This window comes from Danio aesculapii, chromosome 18 (genome assembly GCF_903798145.1).
Source record: "Danio aesculapii chromosome 18, fDanAes4.1, whole genome shotgun sequence".
Taxonomy (NCBI): Eukaryota; Metazoa; Chordata; class Actinopteri; order Cypriniformes; family Danionidae; genus Danio; species Danio aesculapii.
The window spans coordinates 10,914,244-10,942,029 of NC_079452.1; the positions used below are offsets into that span (position 1 = coordinate 10,914,244).

A 27,786-nucleotide genomic window follows, 5' to 3' on the forward strand; every position below is an offset into this window, starting at 1 on the left:
GGTTTCGCACTCTGGCAGGAGAAAAAAAAAAGCCGAGCAAGGGAAAGCAGCCAAAAACCACATCTACTAGCGCTGGAGTGGATAGAGGGAGAAGAGAGAAAAGGAGAGGGAGAGGGATAGAGAGAGGGAATGGGGAGGGATCAGTTTCTAGGCTAGGCTGTGGTTGGCTCTGCTGATGGATGGACTCGGGATGGATCGAGTTACACCATTTGCCGTGCATTAGTTTGTTTTTCTCCGCTCAGAACGGACAGCGACACTTCAAGCTTGACTCAGAGTTGTAGCGATCCAAAATCGCGTAAAGAGAATCACGGATTCAGATGAGGTGAGTTGTTTTTTGTGGAGAAAATGTGACGTTGCGAGCGCGTGAGGTTAGGAAAATGGGGAAAACGAAAACAAGCGGCAGGGAAAAGATTTCCAAAACATCAGAAGTACTCTAGGTGCAGCGCAAAAATAGAACTGGAGCTATTTTTATTCACCCGTTTACACCGATTCGGATTGTTTATAAGCGGAGAGGCGCACGCGCGTAAAGTTCTTCATTCTGAAGAGTAGATCTCTTGAGGTAATTACTTAGTTGGTTTTTATTTGGTTTGAGTTGTATTGGTTTGGTTTGGTGAATGACGGGGGGATGGTACTAGAGGAGAGGGAGGGTCTTGGTGCTATTTGATCGGTGAGCTTTTGAAGATCACAAAGCTTTATCCCGAGGACGAGCTGGACGAGCTCTTCGGGCTCTGGGAATTGTTTTGCGTGCTTCGGATAAAACAAACACATGGGGATCTTCTGGCTTTTTGGATCGAGCTGCACACATGCTGTCTATCTACACTGGATTTAATACCGTAAATCACTTTGGAATATAACCGGGGAGTGTTTTGTAGTCTACATGCCCGTTTGGAGAACATTCAGGTAGGATTTCTGTTTTCCCTTTTACACTTTGTTGTCGCACAGATTAAATGAAGTCGGCTATAATATTGTGTGCAACTTTTTTCTTGTTTTTATTTATTTATTTATTTATGATTATTATTATTTTTTTAATTAGACTAATTTAAAACGTCTGGATGAAAGTAGCATTGCTTTTAGCATTAATGAGAGAAGGCAGTGCAATACTGTCACATCCTGTTGATACAGTGTATTCATTCTGGGAATGTTATTTTCCTTTTGTATTGTTGTTGTTTTTTCCGTATTATTATAAACAAAAATATAAATTAACAAAAAAAAAAGGCAGATATTACGCTGAGACTGGCAAAAAATAAAAATAAATAAGAAAGAAAAAGGAAAATGTCTTGACTATTACAAATATAAAGGCAATATGCTTACAAAGCATTTTAAATTTAAATAATGGCATTCATATATGATAGGCTACATATATTTGGAGATTATTGGACAGGCTTTCTGTTTAAAATTTGTTCGTTTCTTTAAATGTTTTTGTTTAAATTGACAGCACATGCATGTGATATGCTAGAAAATTGTAAACATAAATGCCCCTCAAATTCGGTCCCAGTTAATTTCTGACATTGGATGAAAGAGATGCACTTTAGACTCCCCTGTCCCGTAATGATGAGGGATCGAAGTTCGCATTATAATATACAAGGAAGATTTAGTGCCTTAAATTCATCTAACCTTTGCCTGGGAGTTATATGATATCATTCAAACTGATAGTAACTTTTAAACCACAATATTTCTGCTGCCTGTATTGTGGTCCAACGTGGAGGGAGGGAGTTGCGCTGCTGTTGTTGGAGCCCACGGTCATGCATTAACACAATCAATTTCCCAGCAGAAGCCATTACCGACCGAACACTCTGTTGTCTTTATGCATTTACTGCAACTCAAGAGATTCGTCACAGCTCGGCTCCAGCGTGAACACTTTGATTCACATGTTCCTTCTGAGACGGATTTCGGGTCCGGTTCCGATCTGAGAGAGTATTGTTTAAAGATGCTTTTTTCTGCTCTCCTTTACTGAATCCGTAACTGTTGAGTGACAACCGAGATGCGCTTTGATAAACACATGTAGCAAATGAAGCGAAATAAATTAGGTGTTACGCTGAGTGGCAGCCGTCAAAAGAATGAATGGATCAGTGAGTGAAAATGTACAAGCACAATTAAATGTATTTTTTTCTCGTGCTGATGCAGAAACCTGAGGTAAATGTTAATAGCAAAACACGACTTAAAATAAAGGTAACAAACACGTGTAGCCAATTTAAACGGCGTTTCCCCCATTGTTTTTTACTTTTGTCACGGATTGAAAACATAAGGTTAAATTTAGTACATGTTTTATGTCGATGGAACATTTTCCAAACATTTCTTATGGCCTCACCCCGCTTTATTTTAATGTAGTAATTCACAAAGGTAAACATAATGGGTGACAAACACATAAAACATACGCTAAACAACAAAGGCTAATGCTACATGTTTGTGCTGAGCTTTTGATTACATTGTGAGCACCTAATGTCCCCACAAGTACAGTAAACATAAAATCACCTACTTTGTTTGAAGCAGACAAAGATTTCAATGAGGTGAACTGCTTAATGAACAAACCAAATAATGTCTTCATTAAAATCCAAGAAACCGACAGACATCTTGTCATTGTCAGCCTAAGAGTCAGGCATTGAAAATATAATTTCCTTATGGAAAGCCTCTCCAGAAACTGTCACCTCATGAGGCTGCTCATGTAGGCTAATATAAATTTCAGCCTATGATTCATTTTTAAATTAGTTAAATGATGTTAGAACTCACCCGCCTCTACTATTCAATACCCATTACTTCCTGTTTGACCATATGGAAGTTAATTAGAAACACTGTTATCCTAATGCACGCTTTTGTTAATTTGTGCTTCACAAATGTGTGACATTGAGTTTAAGAGCTCTGTCTGTGTGAAACTATAAACACAGCGCAAGAGTGTGCAGCCCCCATGCGTCTCCTCTTATCTCTGCTGAACCTGTCAACCCTCTTTCAGAGAGCGCCTGATAAACATCTACCTCTTCTGAAACCTCACCGTAAAGCAGTTTCAGCACTTTTCATGTGAGTGTGTGAATAAAGTCACTCACAACAGCTGGCCACAATTGTGTCCACTAAACCCACGCCAGTCCTGCTGTCTAGTGTTCAGCCTCGGTCAGGCTTGAGTAACTGATTTAACCTTTTAAAGCATGGAGGTCTCCTCGCTGGCCTGGACTGAACGGACCCCGATCTCACTATTGTTCCTTTCACACACACACGCACACACCTGCAGGAAGGGGCTTTTGGGGGAATGGGGGCTGGGAGTGGAGCTGCACAGGTGGGGTAGAGATCTGTTTTACAGCTGTGGAGTAACAAGTTGTGACTCCTCAGCTGTAATCCCACTGTAAACAACTTTATGATTTCAGTGCTCTTGTGTGGGAGAGCTCTAATCTCAGCGTGAGTGTCTGAAACCACACATATCACAACTGTTGAGTTGTGAACACACATCTGAGGGGCCATTTCGCAACATCATTTTCCATTTATATATACTTGCCATATTCTTTTTATTCATTAATGAGTAACACATTAAGGTTCCATTTTAGTTAGTGAATGAATAATGAACAGTATTACAGTGTTATTAACCTTTGTTAACAATAGTTAATGTATATAAAGTTCTTTGTTAATTCCTATTAACTCATGGTACTTTAATGTCAACAAGCACATCTTTAGATTTTAATGACGCATTAGTAAATGCGGTATGAGCGTTCAAACATATTTCCTGTTAGTAAATACATTAACTAATGTAACATTGTTGTAAAGTGAGACCAATTAATGGAACTTTTGTTTTTAATGGACACAAACTAAACTATCACTAATTATATAAAAAAGATATGTATGTCTTATTTAAATTAGCATATTTTTATTAACTAATTATTAAATCAGAGTCAGATTAGTTTAAAAACGGTAAAAATAGTATTATTTTTAATAGTATTATTTATAACAAATAATGAATTTGACTTTATAGAAAACATTTAAATGAAAAAAAAAAACAGTTTTCAGAATGAAAATTCTGACAAACAGTACAGGGTAATGTAAAATAAACACACCCATGAACCAAAAAACTAAAGCAGAACCTTGACAATGTCTCTTGGTATTCATAAATTCTATTTTGCTTTCCTACAAAGTACCTTCAATACAAGTTCTACCCTTGAAAACAAGTTTTGTGCTTGTTTGGCCCACACCCCAGTCTATTGTCATGCATTTCCATGTTTTCTTTGTTTATCTTGTATGTAAATAGCATAAAATAGCATAAAGCACTCCTGAGTACTCATACCCACCTGTATTTTTCAGAAGTTTTGACTAGCTCGTACATTTTTTGCTACTATGTGATATAGCTTTTGATTTATTCCTCAACCTTCTTTCTCAGCGTCAGGCCTCAGGCAGACCTGCAGGGTCCATGTAATACTAAAGCAAATATAAAGTCGATATAAGTGCAACTCCTCCGTTAAGTTAAATAATTCTGTCCTGCATCAAGATGAATGAAACTATTCATGGCGAATCATTTTCATCAATGCAATCATTGGGGAACGTTTAGGTCAACTGAATCCACAAACCCCTACCAACCGGCTTTGTTCTTTTGACCTGCACTGTCGCATTTCCTGCAGCTGGACTCTAGCAGGCAGGCTCTGGGTGGATCCGCTGCAGGCAATTTTACTGGAATGACCTGCCAACTCAAACGGCGTGCCAGCATCCCGAGAAACGCAGCCAAAAACATCAGTGAGTACGCGATTGCGTTGCTCAGAGAGAAGCTGTAATGAGAGCGGCCGGGGAGTAGCTAAACACTAACAGGTTGCGTGACTAGTCGCCTCTTTCCACGCAGGGCCTGTCCAGGCTCATACACCGGAGGGCAAGAATGGAAAACCAAACCAAGACGTTCAATAGAAAACACGTTGCGCTGGCTGTATATTGAAAAGAAATTCTAGACGGCTGACCTTTGTGTGTCCTTTGTTTCTGTTTTGCATTAGGTTTCTCTCGCTCTCTTTGCCCAAGCTTGGTGTTTTTTCATATGCTGGGATTGTTATGGTATTGTAGCGTGTCTGTGTAACTCCCTGTGGTGTTTCTATGAATAATGATTTGAGCTTGTGAGGAATTTCTGTCATTGACAATAAACATGTTCCAGGGTGCTGGAAATATCCCTCTTTTATTTCTTGAAGTAATATCCAGGCGGAGGGATTGATACAGCGCTGTGAAGCTGTGATTAGACTCTCAGTGTTGTATTAAACTGGGGCTCCTCTTGTACACATCGCTTAATCCATACAGTCTTCCCCCGGCCCCACCGAGAGTGCTGTTCTGCTGAGGTGTGCACTTCTGTACGGATCAGGGATGTGCTTGGGAAAGAAATTCATTTGGAGCTGCCTCGTTATGATAGACACTTTTTTTGACCCCTTGACCTTTGACTTCCGCTGAGTGTCCAAACATTAAAGCTCTTAATCGCTCAAGCACACACGCGGGCAAGAAAAAACATAATCTTTATTCCAGTCTTGTCGTCTTGGTCTCTCCTTCTCCTCTTGTTTTCTTACTTTGCCTCTCATCTTATTTTTGACTTATACATCTGTCCTTCTCCATCTGGTCTCCCTTTTTCTCATTGTCCCATTATGACCTTTTCTTTTCTCACTTCATGCCATCTTTATTTCCTGTTTTCATTTCTTTTTCCTATCATCTGGTCTAGTCTCTCTTACTCTCCTTTTCTCATCTTGTCTCTCCTTCTCTTTTGCATCATATCATCTGTTTGTCTTGTTTCAGCCTCTCATGTCTCCTTTTTTGTCTTGTCTCATCTTTTCATCTCTACTTTTCTCATATCAGTTCTGTTTTCACCCAATGTCTCATCCTTGTCTTTTCCTTTTGCCCCTTGCTTCTTCAATTGTCTAACTCCTTTCTTCTCATTTTGTCTCTACCTCTGGTCTGGTCTTATCTTGTCTCTCCTTCCCTTTTGTATCATATCATCTATTTTTGTCTTGTCTCAACTTCTCATGTCTCTTGTCCCTGTCCCCTTTCCTATCTTGTCTCATCTTTTCATCTCTACTTTTCTTATATCAGTTCTGTTTTCATTCAATGTCACATCCTTGTCTTGACCTTAAGTCCTTTCTTCTCATTTTGTCTCTACCTCTAGTCTGGTCACATCTTGTCTATCCATCTCTTTTGTATCATATCATCTATTTTTGTCTTGTCTCAGGCTCTCTTGTCTCATGTCCCTGTCTCATTTCTTGTCTTGACTCATCTTTTCATCTCTACTATTGTCATTCAGTGTCTCATACTTGTCTTGTCCTTTTGCTCCATGCTTCTTTAATTCTCTGACTCCTTTCTTCTCATTTTGTCTCTCCCTCTAGTCTGGACTCATATTGTCTCATTGTTTCTCTCATTTTGTTTCTCATATTTGTCATTTAGTACTTAAATAGATTTCTTTCTCATCTCTAGACTCTTGTGTCCTTATTCTTTCCCATTTCTTCTTTTCTATATTCTTATTCCTTGTCTTCTTTATACAATTGTCACCTCATCTCCTGTCCTTTCTTCTCATTTTCTCTCTTCTCCTTTTCTGGTCTCATTTCTCATACTGTTCTCAACACATTGGACATGTGTAACTCATTTAATTTGTTCTATTTTTATTGAATTTTTTTGTTTCATGTCTGAAACATTCAATTCTCATCTCCTTGCCACTCCTCTCAGTTCTCGTCCCGCCTTGTCTTTACTTTTAATTTCCCCCCCATCTTACGATTGTCTCATCTTGTCTCTTCTTTTCTCAATTCGCTTTTACCAGTGTGATGAGTCCTGATTTGTCTTATCATTGGACTTTGGGCTTTTCTTGTCTTCTTTTTCTCATCTTCATCTTAATTTTAATCGCATGTTTTTTTACCTTCTCTTCTTCTGTGCGGTGTCATCTCTCAGACTTATATCATCATCAATCTTTTCTCTCTTCTCATCTCACCTAAAAATGGCCAGAGAAAGAGCCATTTCTATTGATCTAATCAAAGCATGATAGCCCAGAATATCTTACAGTCAATCAGCCTGTAGAAATGAAGGTCCATTATGGCAACAGATGAGCAGAGAATCTCCCCTTCTTGTATTTCAGTAGGAGAATTTCCTCAGGTCCTGTCCCATCCCGCTGATCAATTGCGAACTGATCAATCAACAGCTAATCAATAGAAGCAGGATGATTCCAGCAGCATATGCATATTACAGCATGGGAGCAGGTGCGCAGGGCCGCTAATTGCAAAAATGTCAATACTGTATGTGAGCATGTGTGGCGAGACACTCTCAGGAAGTGGTTTGGGCCTGACTCACTCACTCTCTCTCTTTCTGCCAAGCTGTTTGTTGTCTCCATGTAAATTGTTTATATCCGTTCGGGCTTTGCTGGCATGAATAATTTGTAGCTTTATAAATATTTGACTTTACACTCCTTGTTAATATGCACAGATGATTGTCTCTCCAGGACACGACCCCAACCCCAACACGCAGACCTCTGAAATCTTCCTGTTTGAAGGTCTGTTTGAAGACTTCTGTGCCAGGCACAGCAAACACACCCCTGCCTCCAGTACCCTTTCTAGGCATAATCGAACTAGGCGGTCACCTATGGCGCCAATGAGCGCCCACTGCCCTGCCCCACAGAGAGTAAAGCAACCAGTTTTTTTAGAGCGTAATTAAACAAAACATCTATTGAGCCATTTTGAAGGGGATAAAAAAATTATAATTGTGCAAAAATTGTACCCCTATGTTTTGACAGTTAAGGTTGATTTATACTTCTGCATCAAGCACGCATATGGTCCGATGCAGCCCTCGTCGTGGCTGACGCCGATACTGATGTGCACCTTTAAAAAAATGGAACCACCCATCGCAACGACACATAGCGCAAGCTCTGTGATTGGTCGGCTTGGTAGCTTTGAAAAGTTTGTGCGGTTCTGAGAGCCGCGAGTCAAGTCCCTTGAAGGAGCTCCAGATGCAAAGTATTGTTTTTTGTTTACCTTATGATTAAAGTTGTTGCACGTCCACTGGTTCTCACCTCTGAATGAGCGAATTTTAGCTTCTTGTACATTAAGGTAGCATTCAGACAAAACAAAACACCCGCAAAGAAACTCGATACAGATTAACATAACCTACTGTCAGCTAGTGTTTCGGAAGTGTTAATGCAGAGCAACACAAACAGCCCGCAGAACAGCATGGCTACGCGCAAGGCAGGTACCATGGGTCACGGCGATCACTCGACGCAGAAGTATAAACCAGCCTTTATTTACTAAGGCAGGGTGCAAACCTGCAATTTTGGTATGGGAGACTGGTGCTCTAACAAGTATGCTCAACGCTGCAGATTCTAGCATCTGATAAGCAGAGAAGAGCACCCTGAGTATAGGCTTCAAACTGTTGTGTTTGTTCTGCTATAGACAGTACTATCTATCAAGCACTTAATGTTATTATTGCTAATCTAGCGATTCCTTTGAAAAATACTCTAAGTGTAATATAGTGTATTATATTGTATATATTATAGTTTTGACACCTTGCGTGGTCTGATTACAACTGATAAACTGTAATGAATACTGTATAGGTTTTATTAGTTTTTAGTTTTGTAAATTGTGGTTTTATATAAATAATATACTTGTTAAACTTAGGAAAGTGTTGGGTGATTTGCACTGTCAAAAGCGATTCGTTGACTTAAAAAAAGAGCACAATTATTGGCTAATAATTATTAAGTAAACAAACTGTGCATAATTATAAAAGTTAAATCAGTGGATTTACTTTGTTAATCAACGTGATGCTTTTAAGGCATCAGATTGACTCACTTTTTAAAGAAAAGTAACTAATTGCTTTTTACAGTGTGTTTACATTACTTAACAGCCATAGTATAATGACCACAACACATTAATTACAGTACTTTACTAGTATGGTTCAAAAACACTGTAGTATTTATAATAAATTACTAGATGAATGCCTTCAATGGTACTCCCCTTCATTCTTTTTTATATTCATTATTTTTTACTTAGGCACAATAGTAGCCTAGGGTCACAAAAAATCTAGAAACAACCCTGCCATGCTCTGTTACTCAATCCAAACACAAGCGCACAAAGAAGTACACCCTAAACGACGTCCTAAAATACAGTGTGCATGTGTGAAGGAGCTTGCTGATAGCACATCGTTGACTTTTGTGTCTCAAGCGCATGCTCTCTACCCCCTCTCTGTCTGTTTTTTGACCTTCCTTACATGGACAGATTTTCAATCATGGTATTGGCCCCAAAATGCGTGCACACGCTCACTCACACACACGCCAAAATGGTCTGTCAGGAGTGAACCTGCTCATGTACATGCAAAAAAAACAGGAGTTCTAATCTACAAAGCAAATCTTTACAGAGGTCATGCACAAAAACACAACTGGGAGGTGTTCTATTATAATTATATTATATTATATGTGTTTGTGTGTGTTGCAGGTAACATCTACATAAGTGCAGTACAGGAGGTGTTTGTCCTCTGTGCCAGCGATGGGGTGGCGAGAACTGACGATTGACCTGCTGATACTCCTGCTGGTGGCGTCCCGTCTGGATGCTGTGAGCTTTCCTGAGGACAACATCCCTTTAGACGTTGTGGACAGACACTGTAAGAGACTGCAGACACCAGACTGTTTTTGAATTGCCCCCATCTACATAAGATCCTATCAAGTTCTTTAGAAAAAAATGCATTTCTTTTAATCAAATAAGGGCACTTTGGGCCCTGCAGGCTTTTAGAAAATAAACTTTTTTTTTTTTACACTTTCACTGGTTCATTACATTTGCCATAAATGTTGATGTAAGTTTACCACCAGCCTGATTTCACTAAATAGGACATGTTCCTGCAGTAACATCTTTGTTGATGCTGGAACAACATTCCAATCAGCCAATCAGAATTAAGGAATACGTTTACAGTTTATGTTAAGTTTAGACTTACGGTTAGGTTTATGCACTTCTACGCATAATCTACGATTGTTATCCAACTATTCCCCTCTGATTTTGGAAATAATTTACAGTTATGGTTGGGTTTAGGGGTAGGGAATAGGTTTGGATTACATTTACTAACAATAATGATGTGACAGGATCAACTAAGTGGTTAATATAGGATCACATTGTACTTGACAAAATCATGAAGTGCTAAGTTCACTCTGATTGTAGTCACATATGAATAACATGGTTAAATAGTTCAATAATTGTACAAGTGTTGCAGCAGTTTAACAAAATGACTGCTTGATTAGAAAATCTATACAAAATACATTCTACAATTTAAATGATTATTCACAGTTTAAGCATTAAAAGTATAATACAGTATAATATAGTGTAATATTTTCTTATCTTTCTGTAAAAATAATAACTATCATACCTTTTTTTCTCCATGAATTATAGAAGACACCTCCTGAAATCTCCTTAAATCGCTACATATACATATATATATATGTATATGTATGTATATATATATATATATATATATATATATATATATATATATATATATGTAAATGTAGCGATTTAAGGAGATTTCAGGAGGTGTCTTCTATAATTCATGGAGAAAAAAGGTATGATAGTTATTATTTATATGTATATATGTGTATATGTGTATATATATATGTATGTATGTATATATATATATATATATATATATATATATAAATATCCTCAAGTGGTTTTTAAAATATAAAAAAAATCATGTTTTAATATTTATAGAAACAATATTTTATTGTATTTTTAAAATATATTTTATTTTAATATTTTATTTATATTTAAAACCTTGTAGACACTTTACTTGCATTTAATAATAATAATAATAATAATAAGAAGAAGAAGAAGAAGAAGAAGAAGAAAAAGAATTAAATTATAATTAATTAATTATTAATAATAATTTATATAAATATTATAATATAATAACACTATTAATAATATCTATTATTATTATTATAAATAATACCTTTTCAACATTTAACAATTAAGTCTCTGTTAATTAAGTCTCTGTTTGGGGCCCAATTAAACCAACAAAAGTCAATTAGTGCCTTTCATTGAACAAAACCAGCCGTCCATGTTCAATAGAAGAAGTCATCAACATCTATAGTGGCTGCATTAGTGCTGCTGTGCTCCGCAGTGAGAAAACACCCCAGCATGCTGACAGTGCAGTGGCCAGACGTCAATGGGGCGGCCTGCTGGTGTAATATTCATTACTTTAGCAAAGTCTTTCTTCAGGGCAGTTTAACATGCAGTTGCCACAGCCAATCAATAGCAACATCGATCTCCGTTGACGCTAATACTGAATAACAGCGCATCTGTTTGTTCCGCAGATGCACGGCAATACCCGGTGTTTCGTGGACGTCCCTCTGGTAACGAATCTCAGCACAGACTGGACTTTCAGCTGATGACCCAGATACATGATACGCTGTTCATCGCGGGCAGGTAAGTCAGCATTTAAACAGGAAGTGGAATGAAGATCTTTGACCGTTTGACCTGTTCCGGGTTGAAGGACAATTGGATTGTCACTAGGGCTGCACGATATTGGAATAACCTGACATTGTGATATTTAGTTGCGATTAGGGCTGCAACAATATATCGTTTGAGCATCGATATCGTAATGTGTGTATCTGCAATAGTCACATCTCAGGATTAGTTTAATTATAAAAAAATATAGGATAAAGTTATTAATAAATATTATTATTTTTAAACAAATTATACAACGATGACCATGTTATTTTAGGTTTGATCGTTCAATTTCTTTTCCTGAATACTTTTAGACTCTCCAGAAAACCACAACAGGCTGTTTTTTTACTTGTTTTTGCTCTGTCATCTTTATATATGCGTGTAATTTATTATAATTTAAGCAAATGCACCGCATAGAAAAAGGACAATCATCCCAATCTATCTAAATAAATGAAAATTTTCGAAATACAGTTATACCTAAAGTTGTTTTAATTCAAAACACTTAGACTCTGTAAACATGAATACCAGTTTTTGCTCAATTACTCCGTTTGTTTAGTTTGTTGTATGATTTGCATGATATTTTTTATTCCATTGGAATGTTTAAATTTAGATCTAAACTGTTATTTTCTTTTTTTCTCAAAGGGATCAAGTGTATTTGGTGAGTCTGAGGGAGTCCTACAGGAACGAGATCATTCCATACAGGGTGGGTTCACTTTTAATCATTTTATGACCTAAACACTCGTCTTTACTAGGTGTAGCACAGTAAAGTGGCAAGCTATAAAAACAATTCTGATAATCTGAGTTTCATTTCTAGTCATGGCAGCACGTTGTCAATCACTAGGTTTCTGTTTCGGCTAAACGTAAACTATTTTAAATGTATGTTTTAGCTAGTATATATTGTTGTAATGTGAAAACAAATCACTTATAGCTAAAGATGTATTTATTTGATACAATAATACTTCGAACAAGTATTAGTACAGTTTAGTTAATGAAGTCTTTCTTCAGTTTTCAATGTCACATGGTGCTTGGGAAATCATTCTACCATACTAATTTCATGTATGCTAAACTCAGGAAACAAGGAATGAAATGTAAATAAAAAGATACTAAAAAAAGTTATGTCTAAGACTGCAAAAGGTGAACCGTGTTATGGTGAGGGACCACTGTATTGCTATTCTCAAGTTTGTAAATAAGGAAAAAGTTTTGATGATATTATTATTATTATTATTATTATTATTATTATTATTCAGCTAGATGCATTTAGCCAATCAATATGATGAAAATTTTTCTGTATGCTAAAGACGCCTGAAAATGTATTACGGTCTGCATGAAAATCCATAATAAGTGATAATATTTAAGCACCAATTTAAAATGACCTGAAGGAAAATCCAGCTTTACCGTATAGATACAGTGCTCCGCATAATTGAGTACAGCCCATTTTGAATATTAATTTTTTTATCCATTTCCCAGTGAATATAGACAATGTATTTTGGTGCATTTAAATAAAACACATTTATTAAACAGATATATTTATTAAATTAATAATTTGGTCACCAAACATTTTCAGAAATTGAAAGATAATACAATTGAAGTCAAGCAATATATTGGCAAAAAAATTACAACCTTGAAAATTTCAACTAAATTAAAAAAAAAAAATTCTTTGCTTCTCTTGATTTTTCCTCTTTTTTAAAATTTGTATTTAATATTTTTTTATAACATTTAAATTTGAATGTATTAGTTTTTGGACAGTTATTGTAAGTTATTTTGTTACATAAGCTCCAGATTTGGCTTCAGTACTGACTAATTCAATATGTATGCACAAATATAATATTGTACAGCTTCCTATCAAAAATATGAGTTTAAAAGATAGATTTGTGAGGGGTGTACTTATATATACTGATATATAAGTACAAATATGCCTATACAGATATGGCTACTGAGAATACGCGAGTGATCTAAAGTGATGTTGCGCATATATATAAGTGATACGGCACAGTATACTTATATATACTCTATCTGATGTATGTCTGTATCTGATATATATATATATATATATATATATATATATATATATATATATATATATATATATATATATATATATATATATATATATATCTCCAACGTTTATTTATCTATGTTTATATAAGACCATATATCAGATTTTTCTATGGGCGATTCACTGGAAATAAATAATATTTAAAAAAGTTATAATACAGACATTTTTTTCACAACATGATATGATATTTTGATTGAGTCAATGCAGCTTTGGAGACTTCTTTCAAGCATAAAAAAATTGTCCCACTTTAAATTAAGTGGCCTTAATAACTATGCATTTCGTTTAAATGAATGATTTAGTACAATGCACTTATGTGTGAACATGTTTTTGCATTGTACTAATATTTTCTAAATGATCTGCTTGTAATTACATCTGTAATTACATTTATAATTACACTCTTGACCCATCCCTTACCTTAACCCAACCTTAAACCTACCCAAGCCCCCAGACCTAACAACTACCATACCCATATGCAACTCAGGAGCATGAGAAGTTTTGTGGAATACTATATGAACACAATAAGTACATTGTACATATTTTCTAAAGTAAGTAAATAGTAATTAAGGCCACTTAATATAAAGTGGGACCAAAAAACTTATTATTCCAACATCAGACTGATAGTATATCTGTCATCCTCCACGTAAGGCTGTTGATGGCTGGAAACCTATTGCATCATGCCTGATTATAAATCAGTGTAGTTTATTGATAATAAGTGTGCTGGTGGGAAACTAATAATGATGCTTTGTGTTGTCACAGAAGCTGACGTGGCGGTCAGGGCAGGCTGACAGAGAGACGTGCGCCATGAAGGGAAAACACAGAGTACGTCCTCCACCTCTTCAGCATGCTCTGTATTATTTACAGTGCCAAAGCAGCCATAAATCTCACTGTCTTGTCTTCCTCTCAGGACGAGTGCCATAATTTCATTAAAGTCCTGGTTCCGAGAAATGATGATCTCGTGTTCATCTGCGGAACAAATGGTTTCAATCCCATGTGCCGTTACTACAGGGTAGGTCGTGCTGTTTATATGCTCTACGTGACTGTCTGTCTGTTGTTTTGCTCTTAATAAGTGACTGGTTAATGTGAGTGGGAGCAGTTTTACAGTACAATGAAGATAAGAACTCTATTTCCGGCTTTCTTTTTTAGTTGGATAACCTGGAATTTGATGGGGAAGAGATCAGCGGTTTGGCCCGATGCCCATTTGACGCCAAGCAGACAAACGTTGCCCTGTTTGCCGGTATGAGAGCTGTCAGGATAATGAGGAAGATGATGAATAACTTTGCCATGATTTTTTAAGGTTTTGGCTAAAATTAACACTCCAATAAGAGCCCAGACTGATGTTGCGCATAAATCAGATGCCGCATGAACATCCTGTCTTTGTGCCAATTGCGGTTATTATAGCGAGAGGAACAGCACAACTTGAGAGTTAATACGTTGTGATGTAACATGTGCATCCCAATCAATCTGGACAAACAGAATTTGTAAACATTAGTCAGTAAATTAATCTCATTTTTTAAGTATTATTATTGTGCATGATGGATTTTTTTAATTTAAAAATAATTTTATTTTGTATTTTTGGAAATTAAATGATCAAATGTGAAAATAAAAAAAAACTAAATTAAATAATAAATAAATAAATAAATAAATAAATAAATAAATAAATAAATAAATAAATAAATAAATAAATATTCATTTCATTCATTTTCTTTTCGGCTTAGTCCCTTTATTAGTCCGGGGTCACCACAGCGGAATGAACCGCCAACTTATCCAGCATATGTTTTATGCAGCGGATGCCCTTCCAGCTTCAACCCATCTCTGGGAAACATCCATACACACTCACTCACACACATAGACTACAGAAAATTTAGCCTACCCAATTCACCTGTACAGCATGTCTTTAGACTGTGGGGGAAACCGGAGCACCCGGAGGAAACCCACGTGAACGCAGGGAGAACATGCAAACTCCACACAGAAACGCCAACTGACCCATCTAAGGCTCAAACCAGCGAACTTCTTGCTGTGAGGCGATAGCACTACCTACTGCGCCGCTGCATCCCCTATATATATATTTATATATTAAGGCAATATATATCGTTTCAACATCGATATCACAATGTGTGCATTCGCAATAGTCACATTGCAGTAGGGCTGTGCGTTTTGGGGAAAAGGTTCTGTATTGTAGCTTCTTACTGCTTAAATGCAGTGAGTGTAGGTTAAAAAAAGGAACTAAAAAGATGTTAACTTACTTAAACAATTATTCAAATTAATTTTAAAATATTCAGAAATGAAACACTCATTTTTCTATAGAGCAAGCAATAAACACAAATAAAATGACCTTACCTTTCTTTAAACTATTTGAACTCAAATTAGGGAGATAGTGTATATTATAAAAATACAGAACAGCACACTAACATGGCTGAAACAACTCTGAAATTGTGTTTTGCTGTTGCTTGCTACTAGATTGAGCGTCACTGGCAATACTTTCAGTTGATTTTAGCAAGACACTTGATTTGAGCAAGACGCTCAATTGGATAGTAAGACTATCACACACAGACGGCAGTCACGCATTTGCTCTGGGCAGGGGAAATTATACAAATATATTTCATATCGCAGTCTCGTGATTAGCTAATCGCAACATTTCAAATCGCTATTGTAATTCGATTTCGAAGAATTGCACAGCCCCTACATCGCAGTATCTGCAATGTAGAGTTGGGATTACTATTGTTGATCAGCAATGAAGAATTTACAGTGTTTACATTTTACATTACATTTGATTATTCATTAATAGGGGCAATCCAAAATATAATATTGTAATATGCATGAGTTGGTGCTTCTCGTAACGGCGGATCGAATACATATCAATGTTGCAATTCTAAGAAATATATGTGCTGTTATTAAAAGAAACACTTCTTATAACTTTTTGATGCATTTTTCCCACTTCATTAACAAATATCATGATATATTGTGGATGGGTTTATCGAGGGCAAAATATCATGATAATATTGTATCGTATCATATTTCTGTACCTGAATTACTTATTTCACTTTTATCTTTATTTTGTTCTTGCAATTTCTTTGATTCATTCCTCTACAAGATTTTTCCAATCTATCTAAGTTAATGATTTTATTCCAAATAGAGCTATTCAAGTCATCTGCTGAAATTGTATTCATATCACAATATAAATTGTGGCAAAATAAAATATTGCAATGTCAGATTTGTCAAATATCGTGCAGCCCTAATATATATTAATTATATATATATATATATTTTTTAAAATTGAGATTTAAGTAATAGGCTTTGATTCATTTTATGTTCGGATTTGAAAATCTTTGGCTGATATACAACTATCTGAATCTCTGGAATATGAAATAAATAAATAAAATAAATCAAAATACTGAGAAAATCTTATTTAAAATTGTTTTAATTATGTTCAGTTGAAAGATTTTGCTAAATTTAGAAACATTTGTTAGGATATGTACAAAATATCTTAATTGAAAATGATCTTTACTTATTATTTTAATTATTTTTGGGGGGCATAAAAGAAAAATTCATAATTTTGACTAAAAATATACCTCTGCAAAATATCACAAAGGGTTACAGGCTCACAAATATGTTGTATCAAAGAATATGATTTTGCAGAGTGTCACTTTATTTAACCTTCTTGTTTGGACTAAATAGACTCTTTCCCTGCTGAAAAATCCAGTTTTCCAGCCTGGTTTTAGAGGGGTTTTGGCCATTTCAAAACCCCTTATGGTTTAAGCTGGACATAGTTGGTTTTGGCTGGGCTCACAGCCTGGCTAGGCTGGTCAAGCTGGTTTAAGCTGGTCATCTCCCAGCCTGACCAGCTAAGACCAGGCTGGAAATGGCTGGAAACCAGCCTGGAAATGGCCAAAACCCCTCTAAAACCAGCCTGGTCAACCAGCTAAAACCAGCCTAGGCTGGTTGAAGCTGGTTTTTCGCTGTTCAATTATTTCAGTTTAATTATTAATGTGATTACAGTTTAAGTTTTCTTTGAGTGTGTGCTGAATTCCAAGTACATTGTGTGAGTTGTATGTAAAGTGTGTTTTAATCTCACCTATTTGTCATAGATGGTAAGCTGTACTCCGCTACGGTGGCAGATTTCCTGGCTAGCGATGCTGTGATTTATCGCAGTATGGGGGATGGTTCTGCCCTTCGCACCATCAAGTATGACTCCAAGTGGTTGAAAGGTACATAAACTTTTGCTTGTGTGCTTTATGTAAATGCTAGTTGTTTTTATGGTAACATTAGTCAACTTGCTGAACCCAATGCACACCCAACCTATAACCCCTAACCATACTTTAAAAGAAGTGGGTCAGTGTGGGAGAAGAGAAAATGGCGGGTGTTGACGTAAAATTCAGCTTCCTGTGGCACAATCTAGGTCAACACTCTGCCATTCCACTCAGCCAACAAAAACGCATCAAATTTTAAGTTGGGGTCAGCGGCGGAGATGCTAATGCTTGCTTCTCTTTTTCTTCCAGAGCCACATTTTCTTCATGCTGTGGACTATGGGGATTTTGTCTACTTCTTTTTCAGAGAAATTGCAGCCGAGCACAACAACTTGGGAAAGGTACAGTTCACAATACACAATGCTAACAGATACACAATGCTAATATTCCTATTAATACAAGATATACTATGCTAATATTCCTACTGATGCTAAAGTAAGGCATAGTTCACACAAAAATAAACTTTACTTACTTTATACTCACCCTCAAGTGTTTCTAAACCTTTACGAGTTTCTTTAATCTGTTGAACACAAAAGAAGATAATTTAAATAAAGCTAAATACCTGTAACCACTGACTTCCATGGTAGTAAAAATAAATACTATGGAAGTCAATTGTTACACGTTTCTTCAAAATATCTTCTTTTGTGTTCAGTAGAATAAAGGAACTTAATAAAGATTTGGAACAAGTGAAGGTGAGTAACTGGATTTAAATTTGTGGGGTGAACTATGACTTTAATAAAACACCCTGAAGAGTAATAATGTATTTCTGATTTGTATTTTAATACAGTGTTCATAGTATTTTATTTAGAGATAAGCGTTTTTTCCCTGAGGGTCAATATATCATCCATTGCCTCAGGATTTGCTTTAAATTGGTCCGCATAACAACTTCTTCGTACCACAGATGAATGAATATTTAGGTTTAGTTATTACTGTAGTCAACACCTGCACTAAGAGCAGATTTTACAGTGGTAAATTATTAAGATGGTTACAAGGTGCTAATTCAAGCCCTCCAGCACGCTGCAGTTTGGTACTATCTAAAAGAGAATGGTTTCTTGCGTATATTTAGATTTAACTCTGCCACCAGGGAGATAGATCTATTATTTAGAGAGCGATGCTGACTTTTTTTCCCGCTATTTTTCTCTCACTGCAGGCGGTTTACTCCAGAGTGGCTCGAATCTGTAAAAATGACATGGGAGGGTCTCAGCGGGTGCTGGAAAAACACTGGACATCTTTTGTTAAGGCTCGGCTGAACTGTTCCGTTCCTGGAGAATCGTTTTTCTACTTTGACGTCCTTCAGGCCATTACGGATATCATCGACATTAATGGGTTGCCTTCTGTGGTTGGAGTTTTTACCACTCAGTTGAACAGGTAAAAAAAATTGTCACAGTGACCTTCCATAAAATCTCCACATGGAAACAGACTGAATAGTGGTGAATTTCTTATTCCTTCAGCATTCCTGGATCTGCGGTGTGTGCCTTCTCCATGGTGGATATTGAGAAAGCATTCCGTGGCCGTTTCAAAGAGCAGAAGACGCCAGATTCAGTGTGGACGCCATTTCCAGAGGAGAAACTGCCCAAGCCCAGGTTGGTGCACGCACTAGTGCATGACGGGCTAATCATTGAGAGATTAATAATTAACAAGCGATAATTGGACATGCTGCATATTTAACCTGTGTGTGCAGTGGCCATATGGAGGCGGGTATAGATTTACAGGCATGTGGCACATGGCTCTTTGCCCTCTTTCTCTCAACCGGAACTGCATGTGTGCGCGTTTTGTCTTTTCAGACCCGGCTGCTGTGCAGGACATGGTTCAGCGGAGTCCTACAAAACCTCCATCGAGTTTCCAGACGAGACCCTTCAATTCATCAAGTCACACCCACTCATGGACGCCTCGGTCCCCTCCATTGGAGATGAACCGTGGTTCACCAAAACAAGAGTCAGGTATGGGCACAGTGCCACCATTCAGCCTAGTCTCAAAAACTTGTTCTGACGCTCTCGCAAGAGTTGACTTAAACATGATTTTTGACTAAAGCAAAGTCTGACCACTTTGACAGGAAGCAAGTATGGTAATACTTTAGTTTAAGTACTAATTCTTACTATTAACTACTGGCTTACTATCTGCTAATTATAAGATATTGGCCATTTATTGGATAATACTACCCAATGCTTAAACCCAATTACTACCTATTAATATGCAGCTATTTAGAACTGTATTAAGCTAAAAATCTTAGTTAATAGTTTGTGAATAGCAAGAATTGTGCTTTAAAATAAAGTGTGACCAAACGTGTTTCAGGGATCCTGGAGGACCACTTTCTTGTAGATTGTACATGCAAACCCTAAATGGACATTAATTGAACCAGCTAATGAAGTTCTTTGTCCCAATTCGCCTACTTATACTATGTCCTAAAAGGATTTGTAAAGATAAAGTACATACTTTTGAGTGTGTAACAGAAGAATGTGCATGTTTTGGGACATACTACATCTTCATCAACTGACTGTTATGTTGCTTAGTTAAGTGCCCACTCAGTCATTTAATTTAATTTTCTATCATATTGAATGAGAATATCATCCTTTAGAGATCTGAACTTCAAATTTCCACCGAAAACAGTAGACCATCTGGGTAACTTTGGAATACTCTTTTAAACATACTATGATTTGAGATGAACTAATTCTATTTTGAATGCTATTTAGGATGAATAGTATGCAAATTGGGACATGGCAAGAGTCTTAGGACTTATAAGAAACTTTCAGAAATAAAGGCCCAATCCCAGTTCTATTATTACATCTCGGTCCCTTCTATTGGAGACAATCCGTGGTCCACCTAAACAAGAGTCAGGTATAGGCACAATGCCACCATTCAGCCTAGTCTCAAAAACTCGTTCTGATGCTCTCGCAAAAGGTGACTAAAGCAAATCTGACCAATTTGACAGTAGTATGGTAATACTTTAGTTTAGGTACAAATTCCCACCATTAACTACTGGCTTATTAACTGCTTATTATTAAGATATTCGCTTTTTATTGGATAATGCTACCCAATGCCTAAACCCAGTTACTACCTAATAATATGCAGCTATCTAGAACTGTATTAAGCTAGTCTTAGTTAATAGTTTGTTAATAGCAATTGTACTTTACAATAAAGTGTGACCAAAAGTATTTCAGGGGCGTCTAAATTGATTTCTGGAGGACCATTTTCTTGCAGATTGTATATGCAAACCCTAAATAAACATTAACTGAACCAGCTAATTAAGTTCTGTGTCCCAATTCGCCTACTTGTACTTTGCCTAAATATTTGTAAAGATAAAGTACATGCTTTTAAGTGTGTAATAGAAGAGTGTGCATGATTTGGGACATACTACATCCTCATCGATTGTTATGTTGCTTAGTTGTGTGCCCTCTCAATCATCTTGAATGAGAATATTATCCTTTAGAGTACAGACCAACACTTCAAATTTCTACCAGAAATAGTTGACCATAAAGGTAACTTTGGAATACTCATTTATACATACTATGATTTGGGACAAACTAATTCTATTTTGAATACTATTTTGGATGGATATGGGAATTTGGACACTGCAAATATCTTAGGACTTATTAGAAACTTCCAAACATAAAATGTCTTTTAGCTGATTGGCGCTTCTCCAAGATAAGGATTAGACTATCTAACGTCAGCCCAGGTTGTCTTTTATAATCAGAAAGAAATCTAATGCTAGCACAGATTACTTTTTTAATGCATAAAACCTAATTACTTAAGACAGTGAAGAGTTTTCTATCTAGACTCAGTGTCAGCTGTTAAGTAAGCATCATTTATGACCCGTCCAGCAAAGAGCTTTGGTTTCATGTTCTAAACAACTGGTACGCCTAATTTAACTAGTTCAGGTCTTGATAGATGTGTCACGTTTCAACATGTTTTGTCTTGTGTCAGCTCAAGTTAAGCTGCTGTAATTCAGGCGTCTCCTTGTAACTGAAAAGCAGTCCTGCATTCAAGCTTTTTTCCTTTTTTTTTTTGTAGGTACAGACTAACAGCACTTGCAGTTGACAACACTGCAGGACCCCACAAGAATTACACAGTGGTTTTCATCGGCTCAGAAGCAGGCATCGTGCTAAAAGTTCTGGCCAAGACATCCCCGCTGTCTTTGAATGACAGCATCCTGCTGGAGGAAATTGACGTTTTCAACCAAGCCAAGTATGTTCTCATCCTATAATTATCCTATGATCAGTCTCAAAACGCATTTTCTTTTGTCTTTAATTGTGGGAAACTTATTTAATTGTGGGAGAAATCTGAGTCATTTTATGATGTAGTCTCAAATTGTCTTGTTTTGTGACCTGAATGAAAGTTTTGGATCATCAGAGATCTAGATTAGATCTATTTGATGTGAAAGAGCATGGTTTTCACTTTTCCCTCTGCACTGTGTGGTTGTTTTATTCTTCTTCTGACTGAGGAAAGTGTTGACTGACGGACAGATCTGATAACATGTGATTTATCGGATTTTCCTCTCCCTCCCTCTGTTCTGTTTTTCTCCCAGGTGTTTATCCAGCAATGAGGACGATAGGCGAATTTTGTCTTTCCACCTAGATAAAGACACTCACACACTCTATGTGGCCTTTTCCAGCTGTGTGGTCAGAATACCACTCAGCCGCTGCGAAAGACACAGTTCCTGTCATAAGTGAGTTCTGAATGTAGCTTTGCTATATATAGGCAGAATTTTGCGCAGCCAATTCAAATCGCTTTTATTTTTGTAGAACTATTGTATAGTGTGTTCATTTTTAATATTGAGATGTTTTTTATTGCAGGTCCTGCATTGCTTCAAGAGACCCATATTGCGGATGGATGTCACACGGAGCTTGTGAACGTATTCCTGCAACTATGCAGTAAGTCCTACTATTTTAATCAGATTTACCTATAAATATAAGGGGGAAAATTCAATGAGTAACTCAATTAGTTGGCGGCTAGCTCTCTGCAACTCTCACATGGTTGCCCACTAAAGCTAAGCAGGGCTGCACCCGGTCAGTACCTGGATGGCAGACCACATGGGAAAGCTGGGTTACTGCCGGAAGTGGTGTTAGTGTGACCAGCAGGGGGTGCCCGACCTGTGGTCTGTGTGGGTCCTAATGCCCCAGTATAGTAACGGAGACTCTGTACTGCTAAGTGAACACCGTCTTTCGGATGATACGTTAAACTAAGGTCCTGACTCTCTGTGGTTGTTAAAAATCCCAGGGCGTCTTTCGAAAAAGAGTAGGGGTTTAACCCTGGGATCCTGGCCAAATTTGTCCACTGGCCTCTGTCTATCATGGCCTCCTACCCATTGGCTTCATCACTCTGTCTCCTCTCCACCAATCAGCTGGTGTGTGGTGTGCGGTCTGGCGCAATATGGCTGCCGTCGCTTCATCCAGGTGGATGCTGCACACTGGTGGTAGATGAGGAGATTCCCTACAATGTGTAAAGCGCTTTGAGTCTCCAAAAAGGCACTATATAAATGTAAGGATTTAACTAATAAATAATTAATTATTTCTTCTCTCTTTATCCTTTTTTGCAGAAGTAGTTATGAGCAAGATGTTGAATACGGGAACACTGCTCACCTCGGGGATTGCCACGGTAAGCTTATCAACACACACCTCTTTTCAAAAAAACATTAGTTAGTAGTTCTCATGTGAATAACCCACCTCACACTCTCAGCTGATGGAAATTAACACATCACACGCACATCATACTAATTCCTCTGACATTTACACATGTATACACACATTGTTTAGGCCTGAATATTGCAGTTAACGAGCGTTACAACATAAACCAGAGGAAAACACTTTTTTGTTATTATTTTTGTAAGCTAAACAAAACAGCAGTTTTACAGTTTTATAATTTCTAACTTTTCTTTTTTGTTATTTTATAATGATTTCCTGTTCCTTTAATTCTTTTAGAATTTTTGGCCACTACATCAGCGCCAGATTTCAAATCATATGGCGACCCAACCTCTGGTTAGTTTCCTGTACTGCACTGATTTCCTTCCTTGAGTTCATCATTCTCCAAATATCCCTTTCTTTTCTCCTCTACTGCTGCCACCTGCTTTTAATCCTGTGCTTTTCATCATGCCATCATCATTATCAATAAGAGATGCACCTGATCTCTCAGCACCAGCTTTTTCATCATTTCATCCATTCATTCTTCCGTTCTTGCATGAAATATGTGCTGCCTCCACCTTATCGTCTCCCTGGACTATGTTGTCGTCGTCTCTTTCTATTAGAGACAGTCTTCATCCTTTCCCTCCTCTCAGGCTGAAAAATTTCCTTACCTGAGACTCTGCACAACCATTACTTCCCTGTAATGGTCCAAAAATAACCTCAGTCAATCGTATAAACTGACAGTCGTCCTGTCAGTGTTCACTAACCCCGACCGTTACGATCCGTCTATCTTGGGATCTTCGACTCTTAACAGTTTGTTTGTCGCTACAGACATGGAGTTGCCATCTTCGTCAGTCACAGTGCCCGCGACTTCTGAACCCATACAATCACCCCAAACCATCCCCACTCAGACACCACAACTCTTTGGCTCACGGAAATTTGAGCTCCACGATGACCCAGCCACTTCACATTCTGTTGAGCATATACAAGGTGTGCTGGAGGGTAAGGCCTTGACCATAGCTGTCTGCGCTGCTGCATGGAATTCTGGGTAATAGCTGCAATTTGTGATGCTAATCACCTGAGATAGTACATACATTGCTGATAGCAGCCCATTCCTTATAAGAATGGCGTGATAAGCAATTCTGCAGGCAGTCACACTACATTAGCAAAGATACAGACTCCTAGGACACGTGCTCTTGAAAACGTTCAGGTCAGCGAAAAGCCTTACTATCTTTAAGAGTATTGAACTGATACAAGCAGCTATACTCAGATTCCATCAGCATATAAAGCTTTGTATTATTTTTCCTCTTTTATGTTTCTATTATTTTGTTCTTCACTCTTAGCTTTATTTGATGTGTATTTTCTGTGGCATATTTTGTTCAATCTATCTTTTATGGCTACATCTTTATCTTCTTTCATCCTTTTCTTTCTCTGTCCATTGTTTTTTAGTTTTAGGGAATCTTCCAAAGGCCTTGCCACTAAGCAACACTTTTAAGCATTCCTTGAGCAACTTTATTCACGACTAACTCTTTCGTATAGCTGCGGACACTAACAAAACTCACTCTCGGGTACTAAAAAAAGACAGCGGGCTTAATTCTCTTTGGGGAAACCCATGGCAAATCACAACATACTAACTGCAACCAATGAGCAATCAAATGATCTAACCTCCTTCCCTAATATAATGTCAGGAATACTTGTTGCTGTTTTCTTTTCCAGAAATTCTTTTTAGATGTATTTATCTAAGCCTTACAGTTAACAGAAAATAATAGTTGTATGCTTTTAATTCACACCAAATGGTGGGACACCTCTGGGGAGGAAAGGACTTTTGCTTTAAGAAAGACTTATTCAGTGATCAGCTTTGCAAGTGTGTTAACATGCTGTTTGGCTATCTGTGTTGCAGGTGTTTGGGAAATACAAGCAGGTGAATCGAACCAGATGGTGCACATGAACATCCTGATCTCCTGTGTGTTAGCTGCATTCCTGCTTGGTGCATTTATCGCTGGCATGGTTGTTTACTGCTATAGAGATGCATTTCTTCGCACTCCACGAAAAATCCAAAAAGATGCAGAGTCTGCACAATCCTGCACTGATTCCACTGGCAGCTTTGCCAAGCTTAACGGTCTGTTTGACAGTCCTGTCAAAGAGTACCAGCCTAATATGGATACTCCCAAACTCTACACCAACCTGTTGAGCAATGGAAGGGAGGTGCCAACAACTGGAGACACTAAGACTATGCTCCTGAGTGGGCAGCCACCAGAATTAGCAGCACTGCCTACGCCTGAATCTACACCTGTGCTGCAACAGAAGAGCCTTCAACCCATTAAGAACCAGTGGGAGAGAGCTCATGGAAAGATGAGTGGCTCCCGCAAAGATGGGCCACCCAAAAGCCCACAGTACCTTCCCTCTAGTCCACCTCCCCATTCTGCAATCAATCCACACATACCCAGTGCTGTGGTACTGCCTAACGCCACGCATGAAAACAAAGCAGGCTTCTGCACACCAGAGGGGCCTCAAGCAGAAAAGAAGGTCCAGAATAGTGATCAGCATGGTTCCAAATCTGGAAGAAAAGACCAGCGGCGAACAGTGGATGCCAGGAATACGTTAAACGACCTTTTGAAACATCTAAATGATAGCAACCCCAAGGCCATCATGGTAGAGATGCCCAAATCCCGACAGCACCTAATGCTGGAACCCATTGTAAGTCCAACAGAGATTCCACCCAAAGTCCCAAGCCGCGAGGCCTCCTTGTACTCTCCCTCGTCCTCTTTACCAAGAAATAGCCCGACCAAGAGAGTGGATGTGCCGACAACGCCAACATCGCCCACAGGGCATATGGGAACTCTTGAGAGACAGCGATATCACCGAGGCTCTTCCCAGCGGCACTCCATATCCTCGCCACCCAAAGGGCTGCACTCACCTAGCGGGGCCATAGTGTCCCGACAACCTAGTATGAACAGAGGCGGGTACATGCCCCCCACTCCTACCCCACCCACTAGACTAGACTCTCATGGGGTACCAATGGCAATGACGCCTTCCGTATCCCGACAGAGCAGCTATAGTGGGCATGGGTCTTTGCCACGAACATCCATTAAAAGGACAGCATCGCTAAAGCCTGATGTGCCACCCAAACCTAACGGCTTTGCACCACAGACTGCACAAATGAGGCCAGTGAACAAGTATAGCTACTGAAATGCTCAGCAGGATATTACTCGATGAATGGACAGTAGGAGTAAAAGCGTTTGCCCCGCAGAGATATGGCGTGCAAGTGTCCGTTTCATTTGAAGGGAAATGAATCGGAATGCCAGAGCTTCTGTTTCGGGTAGTTGTGCTAGTTCTCAATGACGTTGTCACGTCATGCTTGAATGACAGATGATGGATTCTGATCTTGAAGGCGGCAGGGACGCCTGAGGTCATAGGACACAGCTGACACGCAGCATAAAGCAGCTGCGTAGTTGCTGTGTCGATTGGGCAGCAAATGCTCCCCCTGCACTGTTCTCCCCATCAATGTGAACTGTATTTGTTAGACTGTTGGGAAAATCGGATATTCTTGCTTGGATATCTCTCCAGAAGACAGAGTAAAAGGGACGTGTTGCGAGTCTGTGTTTGATTAGTCTCCGGGGCTAACCAGTGTGCATTCACTGTCATTGTTTTTTTTTTTCAGTAAACCGAGAATGAGCTTGAGTCATTGTTGTCATTAAACTAAACCTCATTTAAGGTGCATTAACATCAGATGTGTTAGGACACAGACGTCCACAAGGTAATTAATCATGTCTGCGTGCAAAAGAAATGTCCACGGCTTTTACTTGGACTACTGATTTTAAAACTCACAGGGTAACATTTCCCTGAACGTTTGTGCTGCTAAGTGTAGACGATGACAATGTTAACAGACTCCAGTGTGGCGTTTCATGCGGCGGTTCTGCGTGTCAAGCTGCGTCAAGCTTTTAAACCCACAGGCTCAGCACAGGATCACACTGGTCAAACGTACAATGTTCTGTTTGCTCATCTTTAGTTCCAGAAAATCACTGGGAATCCTGTAATCCCATGAAGACAACTTTCAGCTATGACATAATGCAGATCATTGATCAACCTCTCTCCTTTCTTACATGCCAAACACTACTGTTGCTGGGTCTGTGAAGTTCTTGCTCCAATAATCTTTCAGTTTAGACCATTTCACAGAGCTTAGTTCTTGGTCATAGTATTACATAGAAGTGCAAGCAGCACATTTCTTACTTCAAAACCTAACCTCCCCAGCAATTTTGTGTTTAAAAGATGTCTAATATATATCTAAACGTAGACAGCTTGTCTAAAGCAAGGCTTAAACTTGGGTTGTCAGTGAAAATCTAATAGACATCTAAAAATAACCCAAAACTAGACTAGTCATCAAATAGACAGATTAGATAGACTTTATATGTGTAATCATTAATTTCTGTCTACTTGATGACTAGTTTAGTTTTGGCCTAATCTTAGACATCTATTAG

At 38.0% G+C, this 27,786-nt stretch overlaps 1 protein-coding gene across 6 annotated transcripts; it reads left to right on the forward strand.

The window, feature by feature from the left end:
- Nucleotides 1-216: 216 nt before the first annotated feature.
- On the forward strand, nt 217-27,786 carry sema6dl (sema domain, transmembrane domain (TM), and cytoplasmic domain, (semaphorin) 6D, like). Of its 6 annotated transcripts, none has more exons than XM_056477962.1 (19): nt 217-322; nt 9,396-9,561; nt 11,261-11,372; nt 12,036-12,096; nt 14,206-14,268; nt 14,354-14,455; nt 14,593-14,683; nt 17,535-17,654; nt 17,946-18,034; nt 18,844-19,061; nt 19,145-19,276; nt 19,478-19,633; nt 21,702-21,875; nt 22,216-22,356; nt 22,484-22,561; nt 23,227-23,285; nt 23,609-23,665; nt 24,140-24,310; nt 25,209-27,786. In XM_056477962.1, exons 2-19 carry the CDS (start codon nt 9,447-9,449, stop codon nt 26,495-26,497), a joined length of 3,228 nt encoding a protein of 1,075 aa, XP_056333937.1. In that variant the 5' UTR covers nt 217-322; nt 9,396-9,446; the 3' UTR covers nt 26,498-27,786. The 6 variants fall into 6 exon arrangements, with proteins under 6 accessions (XP_056333937.1, XP_056333939.1, XP_056333941.1 ...); XM_056477964.1 differs by having other exon boundaries at nt 24,140-24,298; XM_056477963.1 differs by lacking the exon at nt 217-322 and adding an exon at nt 667-900.

Excerpts from the sequence above, each read along its gene's own strand:
- sema6dl (XM_056477962.1), top strand. The coding sequence starts at position 9,447 with ATGGGGTGGCGAGAACTGACGATTGACCTGCTGATACTCCTGCTGGTG. Across the intron at positions 19,277-19,477 it reads GAGAAACTGCCCAAGCCCAG|ACCCGGCTGCTGTGCAGGAC; the intron begins GTTGGTGCACGC and ends TTGTCTTTTCAG. Across the intron at positions 23,666-24,139 it reads ATATGGCGACCCAACCTCTG|ACATGGAGTTGCCATCTTCG; the intron begins GTTAGTTTCCTG and ends TTGTCGCTACAG.